The sequence below is a fragment of the Diplotaxodon limnothrissa genome, linkage group LG8 (genome assembly GCF_057381915.1).
Source record: "Diplotaxodon limnothrissa isolate DT_005_m linkage group LG8, D_limnothrissa_male_GT1.1, whole genome shotgun sequence".
In the NCBI taxonomy this organism is placed as follows: domain Eukaryota; kingdom Metazoa; phylum Chordata; class Actinopteri; order Cichliformes; family Cichlidae; genus Diplotaxodon; species Diplotaxodon limnothrissa.
In genome coordinates, this window is record NC_140603.1 from 9,128,293 (window position 1) to 9,151,578 (window position 23,286).

The 23,286-nt window shown below is 40.9% G+C and overlaps 1 protein-coding gene across 1 annotated transcript in view; it reads left to right on the forward strand.

The window, feature by feature from the left end:
* spata20 (spermatogenesis associated 20) overlaps positions 1-23,286 on the forward strand; it is a 56,415-nt gene that overhangs the window by 13,082 nt on the left and 20,047 nt on the right. Inside the window, exons 13-15 of the mRNA XM_085361221.1 lie at positions 5,088-5,296; positions 14,754-14,953; positions 18,281-18,361. Coding sequence (XP_085217347.1) covers positions 5,088-5,296; positions 14,754-14,953; positions 18,281-18,361 — 490 coding nt within the window. The remainder of the gene's footprint in view (positions 1-5,087; positions 5,297-14,753; positions 14,954-18,280; positions 18,362-23,286) is intronic.

Genomic DNA, 23,286 nt, shown 5'->3' on the forward strand with positions numbered 1-23,286 from the left:
TCTCATTCATAATGTTCCAATTCAAGATGGGGTCGGCACTGAGAGTGCTTACCAAAGCCCTTTTCTCAGGGCTGGTTTACTTTCTGTACATTGGTAAATCACTCTGTCACACCAGGCCAGGCACATATGGGCCGTGCGCTAATTTACCAGGAGGAATAGTAGGTGCTCGGGCTAACTGGGTTAATAGGCCGTGGTAATGTTGAGGAGCTGATCATGAAGAGTATCACCAAGGTCTTTAGGAACCAAAGGAAGGCATGACAATGGATCCAGTATAGCCATGGCAAGTGGGTCACTGGTGATGTTGACTCATTACTCAGGCTGCTGCTGTAGCCTCTTCAGCACTACACTTAGCAGAGATAACTTCTCAATTAGTTGTTTTTTTAAGATTTCTTTTTTGGCATTGTAGAATTATTAGACTGCAGTCTACTCTGTACTATCCAAAGTAGGAAGAAAGGGTGGGGCCAGATGAAATTGTGTGGGGAGAAATGGAGCCCAGACCCTTGTTGGGGCATATGTATTGCCTGGTCAACCAGCTGACCTATAGTGGAGCCCCCTAATTTATTTTATTTTGTTTTAGTTTAATGTTAGCCTTGCATCAGGCTCGCGACCTGTCCAGGGTGTACTCTGCCCGTCGCACTATGGTAGCTGGGATAGGCTCCAAGCCCCACCCCCCCCAATGCCCACCAATTTGATTTGATTTTTAATGATGTTAGTTTTAAGGATGGTTTGTTTTCATTCAATGACTGTTGCAGTTTAAATTAAATGTTATTTTCTTGTGCTAAAATGAATCTGGCTTTTTAAGCATGAGCCTGTCATTACTGTGTGGGTCTGTTTGCTTGTTTTTCCAAAGATCACAATAATATGTAGTAATGCAAATTCAAACTTTTTGAGCCAATAATCAAATGTGATTTTGACTGCACTCTAATAGTGTCATAAGCAGTTATTCTTTTTCCACCTCACTGCCGTTCAATTACAGTTTTATACACAATCCCACACACGCTGATGGGCTGGCGCATAAAGAGCAATTAGATGAGGGCATTCAAATTAATTTCAAGGGTCTGCAGAGTATCATAGGCTTCTGTTAGGGTTAGCTACATTGTTTTATTAATGACTCAGAATGCGCACCTGCGGACCACTTATGTGCACCCCTGGTTATTTAGCTCGTCATATTGCAGCCACAGAAATTCTTTTGTCCATGAAACCATAAAGCTGCACTTTCTTTTTGCCTTATAGTCTCATTTGTCATAACTTCTCCGTTTTGTGGTAAGCTTTTCTTTGGCTGTCACTTCTTCACCCCGACCTGTCTTATTTTGGCTCAGCAGAACTGAAATATAAATCCTGCTACTTTTACACACGCACTCACATAATTTCAGCGATTCTCTGCGCGATCAACCTCTCACATGTTTAAGCTTGCTGCGGGAGATTTCACTTGTCATGTTTGCATAGTAAGCTAACGATTAATAAGACGATGTCAGAGGAATTGGTGCACAAATTATCATCACTCACAGATCAGTGCTGTCATTGCAAAGTGAAAGCAAAAAAACAAGCGCAAATTCAAACGCGATTTCAATATGTCACATATTGACAGTGGCTCACCAATGCCAATGACATAATTACCCAGCTACATTTCTGAAAGAATGCAAAAGCATTGACATATATTTTTCCTACAATAGCCCGACGGGCAGGGCAGAGAGATTTTTGTAGCCCGACTGGAAAGATCGCTAGCTCCGGGACGTCGGGCTAGCGATTTTGCAAGCCCTGTATCTGATTGAGGAATCACTCATCTTTGGAAAAGAGAGTTTATTACAGAGAAATGTCTCTTTCCAAAATAAAAGCTATACTATCCGCTTCTTCTGGGCTATATTCTCAGCAGCATAAGGAGAATCCTGTGCTAACGGCTGTCTAAATGACTCGGCTAAAGTTAGTAGCATGCTTGCTTTTTTTTGTCTTTGCACTAGGATGATGTCGGCGTAAATGTGCAGTCATATTCGTTGTGTTCCCACTAGTGCTTTCAGGTTAATCTCGTTGAAATGACCTTAACGCCACAACACGGCAAATCTCCGTTAACGAGCTACCGCCGATCGCCCCGTGCATGGGGCTAGACGGCCAACACGTTAACGAGCTAACTGCGCTAACACACTAGTTAATTAAGCATTGCATGGCACATCCAACATACTGTTTTACTTTAGTCCATGACTCGCTTACCTTCAGGGTCATACGTCACATGAAAACCAAAATAATTCCAAACGCCAGATCTGAATGAGGGTGGGGGAGGTCCATCTTGCAAGGAGAGCTTAACTTCTGTCTCGCTAGCTTGCCCTGCGCTCTTCCTCCTGACTATGCTGTCTGTGTGGAGCGCTCAGTGGATCTGCGCTCGACAGTGCAGCCTAGGCGGAGTAGTCGAACGCAGATTCACTGAGCGCTCCACACAGACAGCATCGTCAGAAGGAAAGTTGATAAAATAAATTACAAATGTTGTATTGTTCGATACATATGCGTACCGAACCGAAAGCACTGTATCGAACGGTTCAATATCGATACGAATATCGTTGCACCCCTACTGTATATATATCTGCTTTATAAGCTCAGTACTGTGCAAAAGTATTAAGCCAGTGTAAAATTTCTTTATATTTTGTAAGGAAAGTGGGAAATGAATGCAGCGATTTACTGAAACGTGCAAGCATAAATGGAAGTACAGAATATGAGGCAAAAAACGAGTTTTCACAGTTCTGTCAAGCAATAACTGGAATGACCAGATTTATTCTTCAGCACAGCTTGAATTCTTATGGTCAAGATTTCTTATAATTTCTTTATCAATCTCAAGGAATATTTGTCTGGGCATCTTAAAGGACTTGTAACAGGGTTCGTACGGGTGCTTGAAATACTTGAAAATGCTTGAATTTTAATGTTGTCTTTTCAAGGTTTGAAAAGTGCTTGAATTTTTAGATGTGGCGCTTAAAAGTGCTTGAAAGTGTAACTGTATTTCATTCACCACAAATAACTATCTGATTGAATAGTTTTCTTATCAGATAGAGAAATAATATGAGTCGCAAAATGTAAAAGAAAAATTTCCCCGCCTGGGCTGCCTTGCGTCTGTTTCAACGTGTGACCCCGCCCTTCCCTCGGACAGTCAGGGATGAGTGCGCTAACATACCTGTAGGTTGCTGTTTTAACGAGTGTTTGATGGAAAACGACAATGGCGGAGTTTGCGCTCTCCAGTCGCGTGATAGGTGAGTCCTAGTAAATAATTTTCCAGTACGTGTACCCCATATGGAAAAGATATATAGATACAAACTTTATAAGATTTATGTCTTGTGTGAAACTTGTATGAAAAGTATACAAGAGTGAAAACAGGTATAAGATCCCTTAAAAATTATATAAATGAAACTTGTATGTTTTGGATACTTACTTACATCAAGTTGCTGGAAGGAATTATTTATGTTTCAAACTCAAAAAACAACGGCCTCCTTGTTGACAAAAAAAGAAATCACATTCCTTTAATTATATAGAAAATATAAGAAAAATCATTTATTTGCTATGTGTAAACATAGATCAGGGCCTCCTCCTGGTGGGACATGCCTGGAAAACCTCACCCAGGAGGCGCTCAGGAGGCATCCTTGTCAGATGCCCGAACCACCTCAGCTGGCTCCTTCCAATGTGGAGGAGCAGCAGCTGTACTCTGAGCCCCTCGCGGATGGCTGAACTTCTCACCCTATCTCTAAGGGAGAGGCCAGCCACCCTTCGGAGGAAGCTCATTTCTGCCGCTTGTATCCGCGATCTCGTTCTTTCGGTCACTACCCACAGCTCGTGGCCATAGTTGAGGGTAGGGACGTAGCTCGACCAGCTGCATCACTGCGGCCGCAGCACCAATCCATCTGTCGATCTCCGGCTCCCTTCTCCCATCACTCGCGAACAAGACCCCGAGAACCTTGAACTCTTCCACTTGGGGCAGGAACTCATCCCCGACCCGGAGTGGGCACTCCACCCTTTTCCGGCTGAGAACCATGGCCTCAGATTTTACATAATAATCTATATGATAATTGTAAGTTTACAGGGACTGAAACGAGTGAATAAAGTGGCCAAAGCCACTTCAGAAAGCCTCAGAACTTTTGCTTAAGGCCAATTTAAAAATAACAAGAAATTCTGGCTCCATGGAAACAAAAGAAAAGAGGGGGTGAGTCAGGACTTTTGCAGAGTCCTATACTGAGTTGAGTTGGCTAGAACAAGTGCTTTTGCTCTGTGTATGAGTTGGCTCATGAATCAACCTTTTTTCTGGGGAAGAAAAGCTGCTCTCTGACTCCTCACCTCTCCATGACCTTAAAGTCATGCACTTTATCTTCTCCAAGTGCACCTCCTGTTTTTAGCCTCTTGACTGCCAGCCATCAGCCTCTCATGTCACAGCACTGTCTGGCCTCCTGTCACTGTCTGTCCCCATGCACTCACTCAGACAGGGTGCCGTCATAAGAATTGGAGGGGAAAAGTAGCACGGGGTGGAATAACCCTCGAATTTAGAAGCTGATTTGCAGCGACTCAGTAGCAACATTGTGAAGGACAAGTCTTGAACAATAAATCAGAATCAATTTCACTGACAGAGAATGATTTGTAAAATTGGGAGAAATTGGTAGGACAAAAGAACTCGTCTGAATGAAGTGGAGGAGGAAAAAGAGTTACTTCAAACGTCAGACATCTTATGTATGCAGTTGTGTGCCTATGCGAATGTCTTTGCCTTTACTATAGAAACACAGATGAATAATTACACATTGAGAAAAATGCTTCAGGAAGTGATTATACTCAGCTAACTGTGTATTATAATGTAGTCGTGGATTGTCCCAAGTATCTCCTTCAGGCTCTTTGTAATGCCTTTGTAAGGCAGTCCCTCCACATTTCTTTAGCATCTGGCTGTTTGTCTTCCTCAGGCAGTATAAAAAAGTAAAGCATGGAATGGAGAAAAAAACAAAGCAAAACTAGTTCACTAAAAGTAACTCATGTCAACGCATCGATCAATAAATTCTTAATGAAAATTGTCCTGATTCCCACTCTCCTCTCCTGCTCCTCTGATTTTCACTTTCTCCCTCTGCGCTCTGCAGATCTCCGTCTATCTCTGGCTTCCTGGATGACTATGCCTTCATCATATGTGGTTTGCTGGACCTGTACGAGGCCACGCTACAAACAGAGTGGCTGCAGTGGGCTGAGGAGCTGCAGCTGAGGCAGGACGTGTTGTTCTGGGATGATCAGGGCGGAGGCTACTTCTGCAGTGATCCCACTGACAGCACAGTACTGCTGCAGCTGAAAGAGGGTGAGGGATGGATGCATTAGCTGCTTTTTTTTTTTTTTTTTACCATAGGAACATTTGAAGATGCTCAATGCACTTAACTTCAATAAGAACTACAATATCTTACCCCCAGCAAAGTCCCTGCTCAGGGGGGTTGGCACATTCTGGAAGTTTAGGGATGTGTGAGTGGTGACTGCTTTTTGTTAGGATAACTTACTTTTTATAAAGATAACATTTAAATCTGGCCCAAGCACAGCTTTTGATTGCTCTGTTTGAGCAAGACAAGAGAGGCTTACACAGCTGGAACGTCTGGTTTGCCATGTTTTTAGAAAGTCTTGTCAGAATAGCTGTTTCTACATCAGTGAACTAATTTGCCTAATCTCTGAGGTTCTTCAGACTGAAGTGGAATCACATATGAACAACAGTGTAAAGGAACCTTTTCTTTCTTTGAAGTTTCAGGGACAGAATAGGTACCTGGAGTGGAAATGTAGGTGCTGATAGATTGGTAGATCATCTCAGTATGGGTGTTGAGGCAAACATGATTTCTTTCTTATAAAATGAAAATAAACTACTTAGATATCTGAAATCTCTGTTATCTTACCTGTGTCTACAATATTAGTAGTGAATTTAAATACATAACTCTGGAAGACATTACCATCATGTCAGAGCATGATGGTAATGTCGCCTGTGGCAATTAGGAATCCGCAAGGAGTGTGATTTTACAGTGTCATAGAGCGGACAATTTGAGTGATTGTACTCTGAGCTATAGTGATTCATACGTCTTTTGTTTCTAAAATATGAAAGCCAACAAAAACATCACAGTTTGTATTTAGCATTTTTTGTGACTCATACTGAATAACTAACTTCTTCTGTTTAAAAACTTGCTAGTGTTTTTGAATGTTGTATTTTAACCCTCTAGAAATCTAACTGCTCTGTAAAGTTTCAACATACACTACATATAAGAGATATAATGTAGCTACCTTAATGATCTCACACACACACACACACACACACACACACACACACACACACACACACACACACACACACACCGACCGATCTATAACCACTATATGAACCCTATAGTCAGCTCCTCTGACTTTAAGTCCTATGGATAATATACAGTTTATACAAAGAGGCAAATTAGCCATGGAGTCAAAAGTGTGTTAAATGGAAGTCTGTGGTCTTGAATAGCTTTAAGTGGGTCTTCAAGGAACAACAGTTTTGATATTAGACCTGAAGATTTGCCCAGATTAGTAACTGAAAGGAGCACGAGTGCTCGAATACAGTGATTGTGTTGTTAGATGAGCACAGAGGTGATCAGGAAAAGTCTTTAACGTCCATTCTCCTGGGCTCACAAATGTCTGTAGAAAACGTAGGGTAATTTTGTTAAGCAGTCATGTAATGTTTTTTTTTTTAAGCTTCCAGCTGCTCCTGTCAAGCAGTAGAAAAATAAGTCAAGTGATTAACAAACTGAGAAGGGTTCAAGCTTTGGATACACATGGAGTCAAATGTGACATCAGAAAATGATGCCAGTCGACTAAGCAACAGGCCGAAAGTGCTACAGGCATGTACACACATCTGCTGTAATATTGGAAGTTCTGTTGAGCTGTTAGAACATAAATAACAAACTGGTGCTGCTACTGTGGGGCATGTGGCAAGTGTGTTTAAAGATGCAGGTTGGATTGACAAACAGGTGAAAGATTAATAGCACTACTGCAGAATACCGCTGCGGCTCAGGCAAAGTGTGAGGATGTAGCTCAGAGAGATGAATAAATACTAAGTTTGAGATGTGTCTGCAGAATTGGAAATTGGCAGAAGTTGACCACACTGAGTTAAACAAACAGAGGAGGCATGAATGGATGCTGAGTTACTGGATGAGCGTAATCATTAATTGCTCATCTTTTCATGTACCGTCCATCTCTTTCTCGCCTATGTATATCTTCCACCTTATTGATCGATTTGGATCTTAACACGATGGAAGCCTCGTCTGTAATATCTCTGTCAGTCTCCCTCTATTGCTACACTTTAAATGTTAGTGAAAAGGCAAGAAGGCACAGATTGGTGGATAGACTGATGAATAGCTGGAGGATAAAAGAGGGGAGCAGAGGAGTATTGACCTCCTCCTATCTACCTTCAGCATAGAGCTGGGCGATAGAACGATAACGATATGTATCGCGATATAACTTTTACTCGATAGAGAAATTAAGCTATCGCGATAGACCTCGCCGCTCTTGTCCTCAAAAAAAAAAAAAAAAAAAAAAGGTCAGCCAATCCAAATTAAGTAGCGTGGAGCCGAACCAATCACAGCCGCAGCGTCACGTCGCGTGGCTTGTTACGTACAGCACAAGTGCCAAGCCGCACGTGTGTTTGTTTGGGAAGCAGCCAGCGGGTAATGGAGGAAATGAGTGTGCCGACTAGAAAAATCAACCGAGCGTGACCGAAGAGAAAACAGATGATGGTTCCAATGCCGGAGAGATTGTCGAACGGAAGAGCTAAAGAAGTTCCGTAGTGTGAAGGTATTTCGGCTATTTCAAGTCTGACAAAAAAACAGAGTAGCGTGCACTGTAAATTGTGCCGAAAGCAAGTCTGGAAATACAATAAACTGGTGCATGCGTCACACTGTGCGCCACGTTATTGTTTCAGTGAAATGAATTTCTACAATACTGTTACTGTTAATTCTACTCTCTGCAGTGTTTAAATGCTTACATATACACACAGTTACTGTCCCTCCACACATACCACTCGGTTCTGCTTCTATGCCCCAGCTTTGTTTACTTTTTCCCACCGAGGCTTCTAGACTTCTGATTGGCCAGCATTTCGGCACGGTTAGGAATCTAGCGCCACCTGCTGCTTTGGCATGTTCATAGCAGCGTTTTCCTTCATTTCTGCCTTTATGTGTGGACGGGATTATTTTTTAAAACGAAAACGGAAAATCTCCGTTTTCAAAAATACCCGTGTACGTGTGGACGTAGCCTCAGTCTCTGACTGGAAGCGCTAATTCGTCATTCGGCTTTTGTCAGACTAAAGTAACTGTTAAAACTGTTTGAAAAGCTCAGCTATACAACAAGGAGAGATTGAGAATTTCCTTTTAGTTCTCAGTTTATTTGATATTGACAAAAGTTAGTCAGTTTTGTCTGTTCTTCTGTAAAACAAACTAAGATTTATTTTTAGAATTAATATTTTGTTTCTAAGTGGAATTGACAATTTAGTAGTCTGTTTTGTTTGTTCTATTTTGAAACTTAAACGCTTTAGCGGCTGCCTTTTGTGTAGTTTGCAATATTTGCCTTTATTTATCTGAAAAAGTCTCATGTTCCTTAAGTACATCTACCCTGTTGCACTTATTATGGGGAATAAATATTTAAATAAAAACAAGCTGCTGATTATTTCACATTTTACTTGTGAGCAACGGCACATTTAAATCTTACAAATATAGTTATTTGGCTTATATCGTGATAGATATCGTTATCGCCTGAAATGAAAAAAACATATCGTGATATGAAAAAATCTCATATCGCCCAGCTCTACTTCAGCACTGTAAAAGCCTCACTCATTCAAGCTGAACCTCTTCAACTTGAAAGCACTCAAAGACTGATGCTCTGATTCTTCGGCTACTTTGATCACCAGGCCTGTCAAATATGTCTTCTTTCTGTCTCTCAGTCCATCTGCTCCTGACAGGCTGGAACAGGACGACAATCTGCAGTGGGAATCTCAAACCCACCTTCTGCTTCTGCCTGCTCTCATCTTGCTTACATCTTCATTCTTTTCCAATTATTACATGTTCTTCCTTGCTGCCCTCGTACTTACCTTTTAGCCTTGTAGGGTTTGTTTCTTTTCCTTCCTCAGTATGGGCCTTTTCATGTTGATTACAAATATAAGCACAATTGGGCCGCAAATAGTTTTCCTTACAAACAGTACTAGAGTGTTGTTTTGTTTCAGGCTATTCGATAAATAAAAATCTGTTTTCTGCTTGAGGAAATGAAACCCAACCCAGAAACAATCCTACTGATTTCCCAGTGACTGAAGTCTTGTCTTTGACCTGGTCCTGTGCCTCAGCTTTACAATGATTTTGAACCTGGTAAATGACAAAACAGGTGGCATTGCATTAGACTAGCATCAGCATGGTGCAGGAAACCTTTGAGGACAATATTTTCAGCAATATCTAACATAATATAAGTGATTGATGGAGCTGTGATGAGATGTGGGACATTTGGGCCAGGCCCCTAGTGGACAAGCTGTGTAAGGCCAGTATTTATGTGTTTGTTCGTTATTTATCACAAATGCACTGAAAATATCTGATCTAATCTAAAATTGGCATATAACTGTAGAGAATAAATTGAATGATTAAAAAGGTTAGAAATAGATTGAACAAGGTACACGAATGGCCACTAAAAATGAAAAATGTTGTCTAACCTTGTTTTCCACTAAGAACTTAAACCTTTCCTGCAGTGGAAAGTTTGGAGTTTTGTAGAAATAATTCCTTTAGATGCCTAAAGTTTTGCTAATTAAAATCTTCTTATGTAAAAGGTAGTGATGAAACAGTGTATTACTATAGAAGTAGAAGAAGTAGCACTGTGCAGACAGACTGACAGCCTGCTGTTTCAGAGATTCAATCCTGAATTGGGTGAATTTTTCCAACTTTTCCAGCTGGATAGTCACGTTCGGGGCACAGTCACTTTGACTGATAGGTGTCCCAAGACAGACAGTTATAGTGTCTACTGACCCCCCCCCCCCCCTTAGTGTGTGTGCTGTTGGAGAATTTTTAAATGAATTATGTAACTACTATTATGGGTTGCTGGCCATCCCAGAAGTTTGTGCTTAGTTTTGGTGATTAAAATATTAGTGCCTTCTTAGCTGTTACTTAGAGTGCGGGAAAATATTATTTGGTCACTTGCTGAATTTGTAAGTTTGCTCATTTACTAAGAAATGAACAGTCTCTATTTTTTATGATGGTTTCATTTTAATTAAGTGAGACGGAATATTAACCAAAAGTTCAGAAAAAACACATTACATAAAAGTTATAAATAGATTTGCGTCTCATTAAGTGAAAGTGAAGTACTTGATTCCCTACAGCCCAGCCAGAATTCTGGTTCCCACTGATTGGTTGTGTGCCACGTTACAAACAATCAGTCAATTACAGATACTCCTGATCTCAATGTGTTATGTGTGTAAAGCACACCTGTCCACAGAATTAGTTTCTTCCATTCCAGTCTGTCCGCCATGGTCGGCAAGACCAAATCTTAACTTTCCCATTGAACAGCTAAATAATTCAGAGAAGGCTTGGAATAAGTGCTGCGGTCAGATGAAACTCACTCACATCAACCTAACCTGCCATGTTTGGAAGAACAGATATGTTCTTTGGGTCACACTCAACATATCTGTTCTTCCAAACAAGGCTAGCCAGTCTCCAGACCTCAGTCCTGTAAACGTCTGTGGAAGGAGCTCAAGCTTCAGGTAGCTAAGCAGGTAGCTAATCTGTTAGCCAAGAAAGCTAAAAGATTTAAAGAGTTTCTGTAAAGAGACTCGCTGCGCCGTTAAATATAAACAAATGTCCAAGAAACCCATCCGCATATATACATATTCTGTACAGTGTCTGAAAATATAATGGTCTATACCAGGGGTCTGCAACCTTTAACACCCAAAGAGCCACTTGGACCCGGTTTCCACGCAAAAGAAACACTGGGAGCCGCAAATACTTTTTGACATCTAAAATGAAGATAACACTGCATATATTATTTTGTTTTGTTTTTTACCTTTATGCTTCAACTAAGGTGTGTTGCTTATGAAATCCATGAAGTGCTACAGAGAAAATTACATTTTATTTATGTAATTAACACATTTTGAACTCTTAAAGAAATATAACAAAAGGAAAGACACCCAGCTGAACTAAAATGATCCAGCAAACAAAAACTGTTGTGAGGCCCCCTTATATCGCCTTTGGGCTTTTGGAGCCTTGACCTGACTTTGAAAAAACAATTGGAAAAAAAGCACTATGCTGCTAAAAGATGAAAAATAGATATTTGCAAAATTCTGCCTAAATATGTATTTTACCAGGTTGATGTGTGTGGCGGGGCATCGTCTGCAGCGCCGCTGCAGGGGAGGCGGACGCACCTGAGCGGCACCCGCAATCTCGCCTCGCCGCCTTAACGTCTGTGCTCTCGGCTGTTGTGTTGGTGTGTGTCGGGCTGTGAGCTGAAAAGCTACAGCCGGCTGTATGCGTACAGCAACCGTGTGTGAAAAGTGGTCAATAAAGAGATGCTGAAAAGCACGTTCATGGAAACATCGTCGGGTCTGCGTGGTATGTTTACAATGGGACTTCCGCTCCTGAACCTCCGCACACAGCGTCTGAAAATCGGGGCTTTATTAAGTCACTTTCATCTTTACGCAGGACTGTAAGCTGTCATCTGTGAGGCGTGAGCGGTGTTTGTTTTTAACATAGTTCACGGTGGAGAACAGCTGCTGACATAATGTGGATCCGAAGATCCATAATTGGCCTACCTGGGGTTGAAAGTCTCGATAAATGCACGGCGCTTCGGCGGGTATACCGGCTTCCGCGAGTGTGACGCTTATTTTGAGCGATGAAAAAATAATAAAATATAATTTTATTTTATATTTCAATATCACAATAATCTTCCAATTTAGAACTACAAGTTAAAAAAATAACTAATCACAAATAAAACACACTTCAGCTAAATACTTCTAATTTATTTTCCCAGACCACGCGGAGCCGCAGTACAAGGACTAAAGAGCCGCATGCGGCTCCGGAGCCGCAGGTTGCCGATCCCTGGTCTATACTTTTTGCTTAGCTCGTAAAAAACAAAAAAACTTTTCCTCAAGAACTTCTTTAATGTTGCAAATCTGTAGAAAAAGGAGATTTTTTTTGTACCAAAGGACTGGGGATATAAAAATAAATGGTCCTGGCCTGGATGTGCACTCCAGCCTTTCTTCAGTTGCCAATCCACTTCTGTAACTGATGGCTGCTGGCATGTCAGAGAAACTGACACTTTGTCTACGTGCTGACATGCACCTTTGATCTGCCAGGCTGTAGATTGCCTATTTGTTTTTGCTCCCAAGCTGCTCTGTCTGACAGGGACCATCTATTTCAACAGCTTCCTACTCCCACTTGTATTTTTATTCATAACTCTTTTGTCATCTCGACTCAGTTAATTTTTTTTCTCCTTACTAATACAGTCAGTAGGCTCGTCTTTCTCCCTTCCAAATGGATCTCACGTTACATCTTTTCTTTTCCTCCATGACAGGATTCATCATTTTTCAGTTGGAAATGCAGATCTTTTGGTGATTGTTATTTTTATTATGAAATGTGGGACAGATCAGAGATGATGGCAGCCTGAGCTTGTGTGTTTTGGAGCGCTTGTCCCTGCGCGCCGTCACACCTGCATCTGTGTGTGTTTATCGAAGCTGACACGTGAGAGCTCTCTCATCTGAGAGGATTGACGGAGCCATTATGGTGGCGGCGCTGTGTGGGGTTGAAGCCCATTAGTGACGCTACACCCGCTGCAGTGTGGACGCCGGTCCCAGCAGCGTGGCCTGTCACCGCAAGACGGATTACCCCACTATGCTGCCACTCTACATCCCCTCGCCTCAGCCTCCCTTGTGTGTATTTGTTTTTGAAGACTAAGGTTGCAATTATGCACAATATCCGTCTTTGTTTTGTAGTTGAAAATCAGTTGTTTGTGAAAACACTTTTTGTCTCTCGTGGTCACAGTGCATTGTCAGATGTATTCCCATTTAAAAAGACAGAAAAATACAGGATACATCAACTTGAGACTGCTTCAGCTGTTTTTGTAGACTTTAAAAAACTGATAAAAGTCTTAAGTAGTGCTTTACTGCAGTGAGTGTGTGTTTCTGTGCTGACAGCAAGTTTTCTATGTGTGTGTCTGTTTGGAAGCAGTACTGTCACGCCTTCATCTGCCCTCCTTCCATGGGGATCCTTAAGAGATGAGATGTGAAATGTTGAAAGCAAACAGACTCTCAGGTTAAACCTCTGTGTGTGTTTACAGTGTGTGTGTGTGTGTGTGTGTGTGTGTGTGTGTGCTGAAACTTCCTTGCTGTGGAGTCCAGAAACATGCAAATCAAAGTATTTCTGCATTTCAGTCACGCATGGATGATGGTAATTCGTGCTCATTATAAAACATATTGAATATGCAGTGTACAGGACAGCTGTGTGGCTGTGTAGGGCCATTTTGCTGTAAATACTTAGAAGTCAGAACTCTACAACTCTACATTTCCAGGTTTTGCTCAAAATGTGCAGTTTAACTTAAAGAGTAAATTGTGTTGGACAATAAAAAGCACACTCACACACATTCAGAAACACAGAACTCAGGCCTGAGAAGCAATCATGTAGCAAGGGCAGAGGTTATGGGAACATCACCTTCCAGGTTCTCATTAGACACTGATATGAATGATAAGGACCAGTCACTGAACAGAGCCATTCATAGGGTTATCTGTTGTGTCCATCACATCACACAGAAAGGCATTGCATCCACATTTGGATTACAAGCATGGCAACATTCTGGATTTAAAAGCGAAACTTTTAATGTTTGTTCATGTTTAGACAAATCACATTAGTTAAAAATAACGTACAACGCATTGCTATGCCATAGAGTTTATAAAACACTGAGCATAATCTGAGTCTGAAAAATTAAGCATGAAATTTCCTAAACCTGCATTCATTTTTTATTATTTTTTTAAAATGATTTTTTTCATTAAAAATAAAATTGAAAAATAAAAAAGAAGCTTTTGTTGATTGATGTTGGCATTTTAAACAAACAAACAAAAAAAAGAGGACAATTTGCTGAACTTAGTGGGCAATACCTGTGTTTCCACAACTGAATGTTCAAACATTCAGTTTCAGTCGGTCACCGACAGCAAAAGACTTCAATGCAGTCACTGGGCAAAAATTGAAGCCAACTTTAGTGAAGAATATCTAAAAGACAAAATAATGCTTAAGTTGATTATTGTTTTTTGTGCACCTTCCCAGGACCTTGTTTCAGATAACAATAAATGAGTTGTGTTGTGAGTGAGTCTGTTTTGTATCAAGTCCTAATCCCCGTCTTATGGCTCAGTCACACTAGAGTAAAAATAGGATGGCAACATCTCTGTAACTAGGAATAATCACTGGTCGCCTGGTAATTGCATTGAAGTTTTTTGCTATCGGTGAACAATTTGCAAGTAGTTGCTGTGAGTATTTTTATTGCACGTTGCCTGGTGAAAAGCAGCCTGTCTCCAAACAACTGAAGTGTATCTTCAGAGGAGTCGTTCAAAGCCAGTGAGTTTGCAAATTCTTTGCACAATTGTGCAATAAATATGCTCATGCTGAAATCTCTGACCACGGTTTTAGTGTGACTATAACTTTATACTCGGTTTCATTTAAATAACTCCTCTGTTTTCTTGATTCAGAGTATATTCAAGGTCTTAGACTGTAACTGTTGAGCATCTTTTGTTTGTCTTTGCGTCTCAGATCAGGATGGAGCTGAGCCCAGTGCTAACTCAGTCTCAGCGTTCAACCTCCTTCGTCTGTCCCACTACACTGGAAGACAGGAGTGGCTCCAGAAGTCCCAGCAGCTACTGACGGCATTCTCTGACCGTCTGACCACTGTTCCCATAGCCTTGCCTGAAATGGTGCGAGCTCTTATGGCCCAGCACTACACACTTAAACAGGTGAGTTTGAAACTAACACACATGATCATGAAGGGGAACAAGTTCAGGCACCAGAAGGATTTATGTTGTCCTGTGAGTTCACCGGTTATTAAAGTCTTTTGAGTTTTGCATGTAGGAATCAGGGCTACTGGTGGGTTTTAGTTACTATGACAACCAGATAATACTTTACAATTGGTATTGGTAGGATAGTCAAAGTAGTCTTGATTTAATATTACGCATTTAAAGTGCCACTGTTGATTGGTGTTAGCCAAAGACAGTTGTCCTAAAAGCCAGGTTGGCTTGGAGAGCAGGTGTTTGCCAGGCTGCCAGCCCAAATTGATTTTTGCATCCACCCACTAAAGGCAAAGGTTTCTGCTTGAATGATGTATTGTGCAAACACAGTTTGTCATGCAATTTGCATTTAGCGGTAAACAAAAACTGAAGAAAATGATGTGGCATAGCAGAAACAAAAGCTGAACAAGAAGCTGGTGAAACAGATTTAACTGATTCTCTTGTATACTCAGTAACCATGCAGTAAAGTGAACGTGAATCAGTATGAAACTATTCCACTACATCTCTCCACAGCACTGCAAATAAAGTTTTATTGATTGATGATGTTTGCATATTTGGGTAATAAAGTTCTCTCTTTAGTTGGTCAAACTACAGATGCCATGAAGCAACCAGAGCCTAAAGTCATGTCTGTTTGTTAACTTTTTTTATAATAACAAATATTGCAAAAAGTGAAAGACAGAGATAACGTATACTATTCCTCACAGCAAGCAGCCCTACTGTACTGTACTTTACTGTATTGTGTTTCAGCCATTCCTAAACTTCCACGGCACAGTTTGAAATGGGACACACAAAACTTTTAGTCACTCTGATCGTCTCACAAATGAAAAATGAAACGTTTCCTGTGCGTGTTTTGTCATTCATTTGTTTTAATCTTAGTTTTTCTTTCCAAATTAAGTTTCCTGGTTACTATGAAATGTGAGATGAGTTCAAGATCAGGAAATGGTCTGAAAACCTGAATAATAATAATAATAATAATAATAATAATAATAATAATAATAATAATAATAAAAAATAAGTTATTTTGAAACCCCTTAAACCCTCAGAAGTTCTTTAGAATCCCAAAACTTTTAAAATAAAAATGTGTTGATTTTGAAACCAATCCTAAAGGATTTTATCCTGTAGGGTTAAATAATAAGTGCATCTAATTTTATAAAGTTATCAAACAGGATTAAGTTGTATAAAAGTCTAAAAGGTGTGACTTTTAAAACGATGCTTTTCTGTGCACTTGAAATGTAATTTGTTTGTAAGAATCAAATATATTTTTTTAGGTATTTATTGTAAATTATGCTGCGCGGCCCACCTGGATCAGTTTGTGACCCACATTTACGTTATCACTGTTAAACATCTTTTACTGAACAAAAAAAAAAAAGTTACGATTTTTGTTCCCTGAAATCAAAACGATTTTTCATTTAATGAAAAAAGATAGCAGGGAGCTTTTTAGTTCAGTCAAGTCCATTTTGTTTTTATATCACATTTGTGTCTGCTTTTAAAGTAATAAGTAACATTGTGTTCAGAAGTTGTTTTTGTATTGTAAATCAGTTTTTGATTGATCTCAGCTCCTGGCAACTAATTTCTTAGTCGACTAAATGAGGGGCTGCACAGGAGTGTGCGTGTGGTGTAGGGCTGCAACTATTCCTCAGCATAATCGACGACATCGCCTGCGCAGAAATTTATTGTCGACGCATCAGACGCTAGTACCACGTAAATGTGTTTTTGTAACTGACCGCAAAACAAGGAGGACGGAAGAAAATGGAAATGAGAGATTAAGATAAACATTAAATGTAGATTGTGCAAAGTGGAGCTTTCCTCCCACAACAGCACTACCGCAGTGCGTGATTATTTAAAGCGCCCGCACCCTGGAGCTGTGACGCCAGGTCTGAATGGGTCCGTTTTAGAAAGTTAAAGAAAAAGGCAAATTAGATCACTACATGAATAATCTTTAGTTACAGCCCTGCTGTGGTGGGTGAAACCTTTCTCCCTCCTTTGTCCGATCAGACTATCAAACCAGCTTGACTAGCAGTGACTTAAATAAAGGATCAAGCCTAGATTTACAGATTTATGGGGGTTTCTACAGCGATCTTGGGGCTGCAGCTCCATCTGGTGGCTCATGGATGCATAACCTTTACGACACAATAAATTGCTGGCATCGATTGAAATGTTAACAATTAGATTAAATGAGCAGAATGTCTGGTACCAACCAGCAGCGACAGTTAGTCATCTAGTCAAGTAGTCACGCACATCCTTAAGCTGAGGAAGTGTTCTAAATCAAATGAAGGATGAAAAATCTTTCACTTTATATATAATGAAACTGGAATGTATGAAAGTTTTGCAGTAATTAAAAAAATGAGAATTTTTTTAAACAATGTTGTATTTCTTTAGCTTCATTGGTAAACCTCGATCCCAGTAATAATCACGAGTTAGACTGTGAACAAAGTGGCTGTGTGTGTAATTTACTGACTAATGAAAGTGGAGTTAGAGCCAAGTAGCCTTCAATATCCTCACCATTCACAATATTTATGTCCTGTGCTGTTTCTCCTCCCGCTGCTACTTTTTCATTATTAACTTGGAAGCTCAGCGCCCATCATATAAACCCTGTTTGGATAAACATTTGTTTACAAGAGTCCTCCTTAAGCAAGCAGCTAATTTGTTGATACATATTTTTCACCCCATTTCATGGCCCGTAGGTCATCTGAGGACAGCACCTCTCTAAGCTCCCTGCACATCTAATCCCTGGACACACAGACTCTTAATCATTTCCCCTGTTTTTAAACAGGACTTGTGCATTTAAGGGATTATTTCAGCTGTTCAGTTATGTAACTGCTTTGAAATATTAACACCCTCAGTTTAGCCTGAAACCACCAAAACTAGCAGGCACAGCAGGAGTTAGCCCAAAGTTTCTGTAACACTCAAAGAAAATTTTAAGTTTGAAAGCGTGTGAGAGAAGGGAATAACAGGAGCCTAAAACAGGATTAGTTAGGGGTTTGTCTGTCATAGATGACAGGGTGACAGGTCAGGGTAACAGCGCGAGGGTAACAAACTGAGAAGTAAAGCAGGGGAAGGCAATCCCAGAGAAAACACCTGCCTCCCTTGTTAGTGCTACAAATACAGTACTGACCTATATCACTTCCTCTCCATCTCCTCGTCCCACGTGTCACCTTTCCCCCCCATTGCTTTGGTCTTATTATACTTCTTTCCTCTTTCTTCCTTCTTCTTTCATCCACATAATCTTTTTTTCCTCACCCTCCCTCTTCTATTTTTTTTATTTATCTTTTTTAGATTGTGATCTGTGGCCAGAGGGATGCTCCAGATACCACAAGTCTCCTAGCAGCAGTCAAGTCCCTCTTCCTCCCGTATAAGGTAAGCTTTCAACATCATGTTTGATTGAAAGTGATGCATCATTTCGACAAACTGAGAAAAATATATCACCAATCGCTAAAGCAAAGATCAGCTTTCAGCTTTGTAGACGCATGCTGATTTACTCCAGCGTCAGTGTCTTTAAGGAGGCAGCAGATTTGCACTAACCTTCTAAACGTGCACACACACTGACACACAGAAGCAGAGTGAGCCCAACGTAGAACAGCGCCTGTGGCGTTGGCTGATTTAAGTGTGGTTTTTTAAAGGTCAGCCTGAGCTTCTCTCTTTTCCACTCAGTGTAATAACTTCCCAGCTATCTCTTTGGGGGCATTAGTTGACCTTAAAGCCCGTTGCTGACATTGAAAGGCCCAGTAGGTCTAAATCTTAACTCTGCAGTCGGTGAAGGCCTTACTTGTCTTCCTGCTAGCCCTGATGGAGGCTGGTAGTTAAGAACTGGACAGCTGTCAGTCTGAGTCAGTCTTAAATTCACTGTGGCTAGCCAACATTTTTCAGTGCTTTCAGACAAAAAATGTTTCTCTGTGTTTCACACTAAATATAATAAATGTTAAAAAAACAACAACAGCATAAATTGTATATAATGGCAGGTTACCCGTGGTGAAAATCCAGTGTGGGAGTGCCTTTAACCTGCTTTCTTTGTAAACTGAACATGTTAGAGTAAAACCTAAAAGATTGTCAAACAAGCACCAGAGGTTTCCAATTTGTGAGCGTTAAAAAAATGTCTTTTTTAGAAAATTTTGACACAAAAGGAAACAAAGCTAGAAGATGAGCCAGTAACAGAATGTAGATAAAAGAGACCTTTTACTTACTGTAACTTGTTTATCAAAAAAATACATAAAAAATCTCAGGTGAAAATACTAGTTTCTAGTATTCTGTGTCATTCTGTGGGGGGGGTGGGTGTAATGAAATTGAAAATTTCATGTGACTATTTGCCTTTACGTCTGATGTGGTCAGATCTGAGTTGACTTAAAAAGGCCATGCTTTCACACATGCCTGTGATTTGGTGCCAGCCTCTATCTCAGAACATCTTGACAGCATGGAAGAAAAATTTCTGCGTGGCTTTGACTTTGAGAGGGTGAGGTCGGAGACAGTCACTGTCTGTTATGGATGTTAAGGTCCAGAGTGCATCCACAGGAAAGCTCCTTGGTGTTGTAGCTTTCTGCTGCTTTTGTCACTTTGTGGGTTGAATCAGCGGTCTCCAACCTTTTTTGCACCACGGACCGGTTTATGCCCGACAATATTTTCATGGACCGGCCTTTAAGGTGTCGCGGATAAATACAACAAAATAAAACTAGTACCGGTACCGAAAAAAAGAAGATTTATTCATAACACACGTGAAAAGACCAAGGAAAACCGAGTTAACGATAAAAACGATAAAATAACGCTGAAAACCGATAAAAACCCTGAAAACCATACATTTCACACCTGAGCCTCAACTCTCGTGGCCTGGGACCAAACGACTCACGGACCGGTACCGGTCCGAGGCCCGGGGGTTGGGGGACCGCTGGGTTAAATTGTAAAAAGAATCTTTACAAGCTTGTTGAGTAAGTGAAACTCAACAAAGAAAGGGCTCCAGCACAGATTCACAGCTCTCACTATAACACTTCTCTTTAAATTCACTTATTTGCCCAGCTTGCAACCAGAATTAGACTACTAAATTAAAGCAGTGATTGTCCACTCCATCTCTCGCCCTGTCTTTTCTCACACACACACACACACACACACACACACACACACACACACACACACACACACACACACACACACACACACACACACACTCCACACTGCCCTACTGAAATATAGATGAGTTGTGCAGTATCAGGCAGTGGCTGCAGTAACATCAAGCCATTCCAGATCCCCGCAGAGAGACACAGATCAGGACCGAGCTGGATGGAGCCATTATCAGGATGGATGTATTATTAAGGCTGATGTACACTGTGTACTGTCACATGCTCAGCCATGTTATATTCAGGGTAATGACAGTGATTTCTCTGATGGGGTACTGTCTCAGTCAGGAGAAATGGTCACATCAATAATAAAGACAGGTTTATTTTCAAGTTGGGTTCATTTAAATGAGAAAGTTGGTCATGAAAAATTTAGTTTTTATTGCTCATTGATTTTACGCTGCAGCCCCTCAGAATGGTAACCACGTCATGTCAGTGCAGCTGTGATCGGCCCATTCGGTGGTGTCATTTCCTCCTGTGCAATTCCAGCTTCTCTTTCTGTCACCATTTTTTACCCCTTAGCCACGTAAGGCTGATGGGGTATCATGGTCACCCCACCGGGTGGGTGGATAAATGCTGGCAGCAGCAGTGACTATGTAGGCTAAATTGTAGCCTCGTATTGTAATCGCGCATGAGGAGGCCATCTCACAGACGAGCCCTTGTGTAGTGACGTATGAGAAATTTGTCCCTGTTTGTTTGTTTTTCTTGTGTAAAATGACTCAGCTGTCACTCCTGTGCTCTTCAGCACACTTCAAGTTTTTCATTGACAAAAATGCCCGGTGGGGAAAAAGTTAAGGAGATGAGATAATCGAGAAGCTCCGCAAATGCACTGTCAAATTACACTGTGATTCAAAAATCAATCCAACACTCGGAAATGTCCTCCTCTTGTTTTCTTTCATTTCATGATGACTATGATGGATCAGTGTAGCTGCTACATACACACACAAATAAACTTCAGCGTGCACAGAAAACACACAGACTTTATACAGAGAGGTGAACCAGGAGCCTTCTTGTTGTGAGGCAGTAAGTGATCAGCACTACACCACTTAGAGTAAAAGAATAAAATGTTCTTTGGACTGAAAACAGTAATATGGTTAAAAAGAATACAGAAAAGAAGTAGAAACATTATAGTCGAGGAAATTTTATGTATTTATTTTTTATCTCGAAGACATGGAATAGAAAAAAAGAGGCTTCACTGGTATCTTGTTAGATACTGAATGTAAAGATGGAACAGTTTACAGTATAACTGTGCATTTGTGCTTTTAGAAGCAAAGAAACAAAGACTCCTGGAGTCTGTTTGAGTGACACGTCAGATACAGATTTTGTTCTAATGAGCCTTCAGAGTGAGATGAAGGGGGAGGCTGAGAGGGAGTAAATGAGGCAGAGGACAGAGTGTGTGTGCACATAGTATCTGTGTGTGTCCAGATATAGTGGCAAGAGCCAACTTTAGTGGCAGTAGAAGCTGTCTCAGCCAGGATGAGATTTGATGGTCCTGCACAACAATAAACATGCACATAAACCTATTTTTGGAGATGAGACATCACACTTTGAGAGGAATGGCATCACTGCCTACAGCAGATGTAAAATACACTCACGGACTTTCTGATACAGTTTGTTCACAAGCAACACTTGGAGCACATAAACACATTCTGGGAGATACACAGTTTCACATAAATAAATAAGTGAGGACAAAAGTTCACATGTACGTGATGTGATTACAAACTAGAGGAAGGGAAAAGGAAGAAATTAAGAAAAAATAAAACTGTGCTCAAGCAGTTCGCCTGTTAATTGATTATCAAGAAATTTAATCAGCAATTTAATCAGCAGCATAAACAGAGAAGCCCACACCTCTCCCTCTCCCCAGCCACCTCCTCCAGCTTGTCCGGGGTAACACCAAGGCGTTCCCAGGCCAACCGAGAGATATAATCTCTCCAGCTTGTCCTGGGTCTGCCCTGGGGCTTCCTCCTGGCTGGGACATGCCCAGAACACCTCACCCAGGAGGCGCCCAGGAGGCCGCCTTATGAGATGACTGAACCACCTCAACTGGCTCCTTCCAATGTGGAGGAGCAGCGGCTCTACTCTGAGTCCCTCCTGGATGGCTGAACTTCTCACCCTATCTCTAAGGCAGAGGCCAGCCACCCTTCGGAGGAAGCTCATTTCCGCCGCTTGTATCCGCGATCTTGTTCATTTGGTCACTACCCACAGGTTGTGACCATAGTTGAGGGTAGGGGTGTAGAACTACTGGTAAATTGAGGGCTTCGCTTTATACTCAGCTCTCTCTTCAACATGATGGACCATCAATCTCCCGCTCCCTTCTCCCGTCACTCGTGAACAAGACCCCGAGATACTTAAACTCCTCCACTTGGGGCAGGAACTCGTCCCTGACCCGGACTGGACACTCCACCCATTTTCCGGCTGAGGACCATGGCCCCAGATTTGGAGGTGCTGATTCTCATTCCCACCACTTCACTCTCGGCTGCAAACTGTTCCAGTTTAATGGTTCAGTGTTTAGAATAATGCTTATTTTATAGTGAACCTTTGTGAAGCCCTTCACTGCTGTTAGAAACCAGCTTTTTTTAGCGCCTTTCCACTTACTTTTAACATAGCTTTCCTTCTGATTGGTTACATTTTTTAAACAGAGGGATTGAGCAGCAGATGGGTGTGGATTTAGTGCTGACGTACTAAATAACTCTGAACGTAAAGCCTTAGTTTTGGCTTTACAGGGGTTACTTTATCATATGCTTAAATATGGCTTGAAACTTTAGCCATGTCTAATTTGAGCATCCAATTTAACAATCCAATCCAATTTTATTTTTTTTAAAAAGTTGACAAAAGTAGTGTTGTGTCGGTGACGAACGAAATGGCTCTTAGTAATAAAAGCATGTATAACTTTCTAAAAGTTAATAATAAATAAGAAGTGCTTGACCTTAGAAGCCTTAGTTGGTAAAAACCTAATTGAACAAATGAATTAAGAATTGTTTGTTCAGTCTTTAAGTTACAGCCCATTTTCACACCAAGCTTATTTATAATGGAAACTAAAAACGCTACGTCCAGATCAACAGAATCAACCTTTGGAGACATTGGACACAGGTCCAGTTTTGGATCATCGCTGGAACTAATTGGTTTTTATTATTGTAATTCATACTTCTCATTAAAGTAAAAAAAAAAAATTAAGGTCATTCA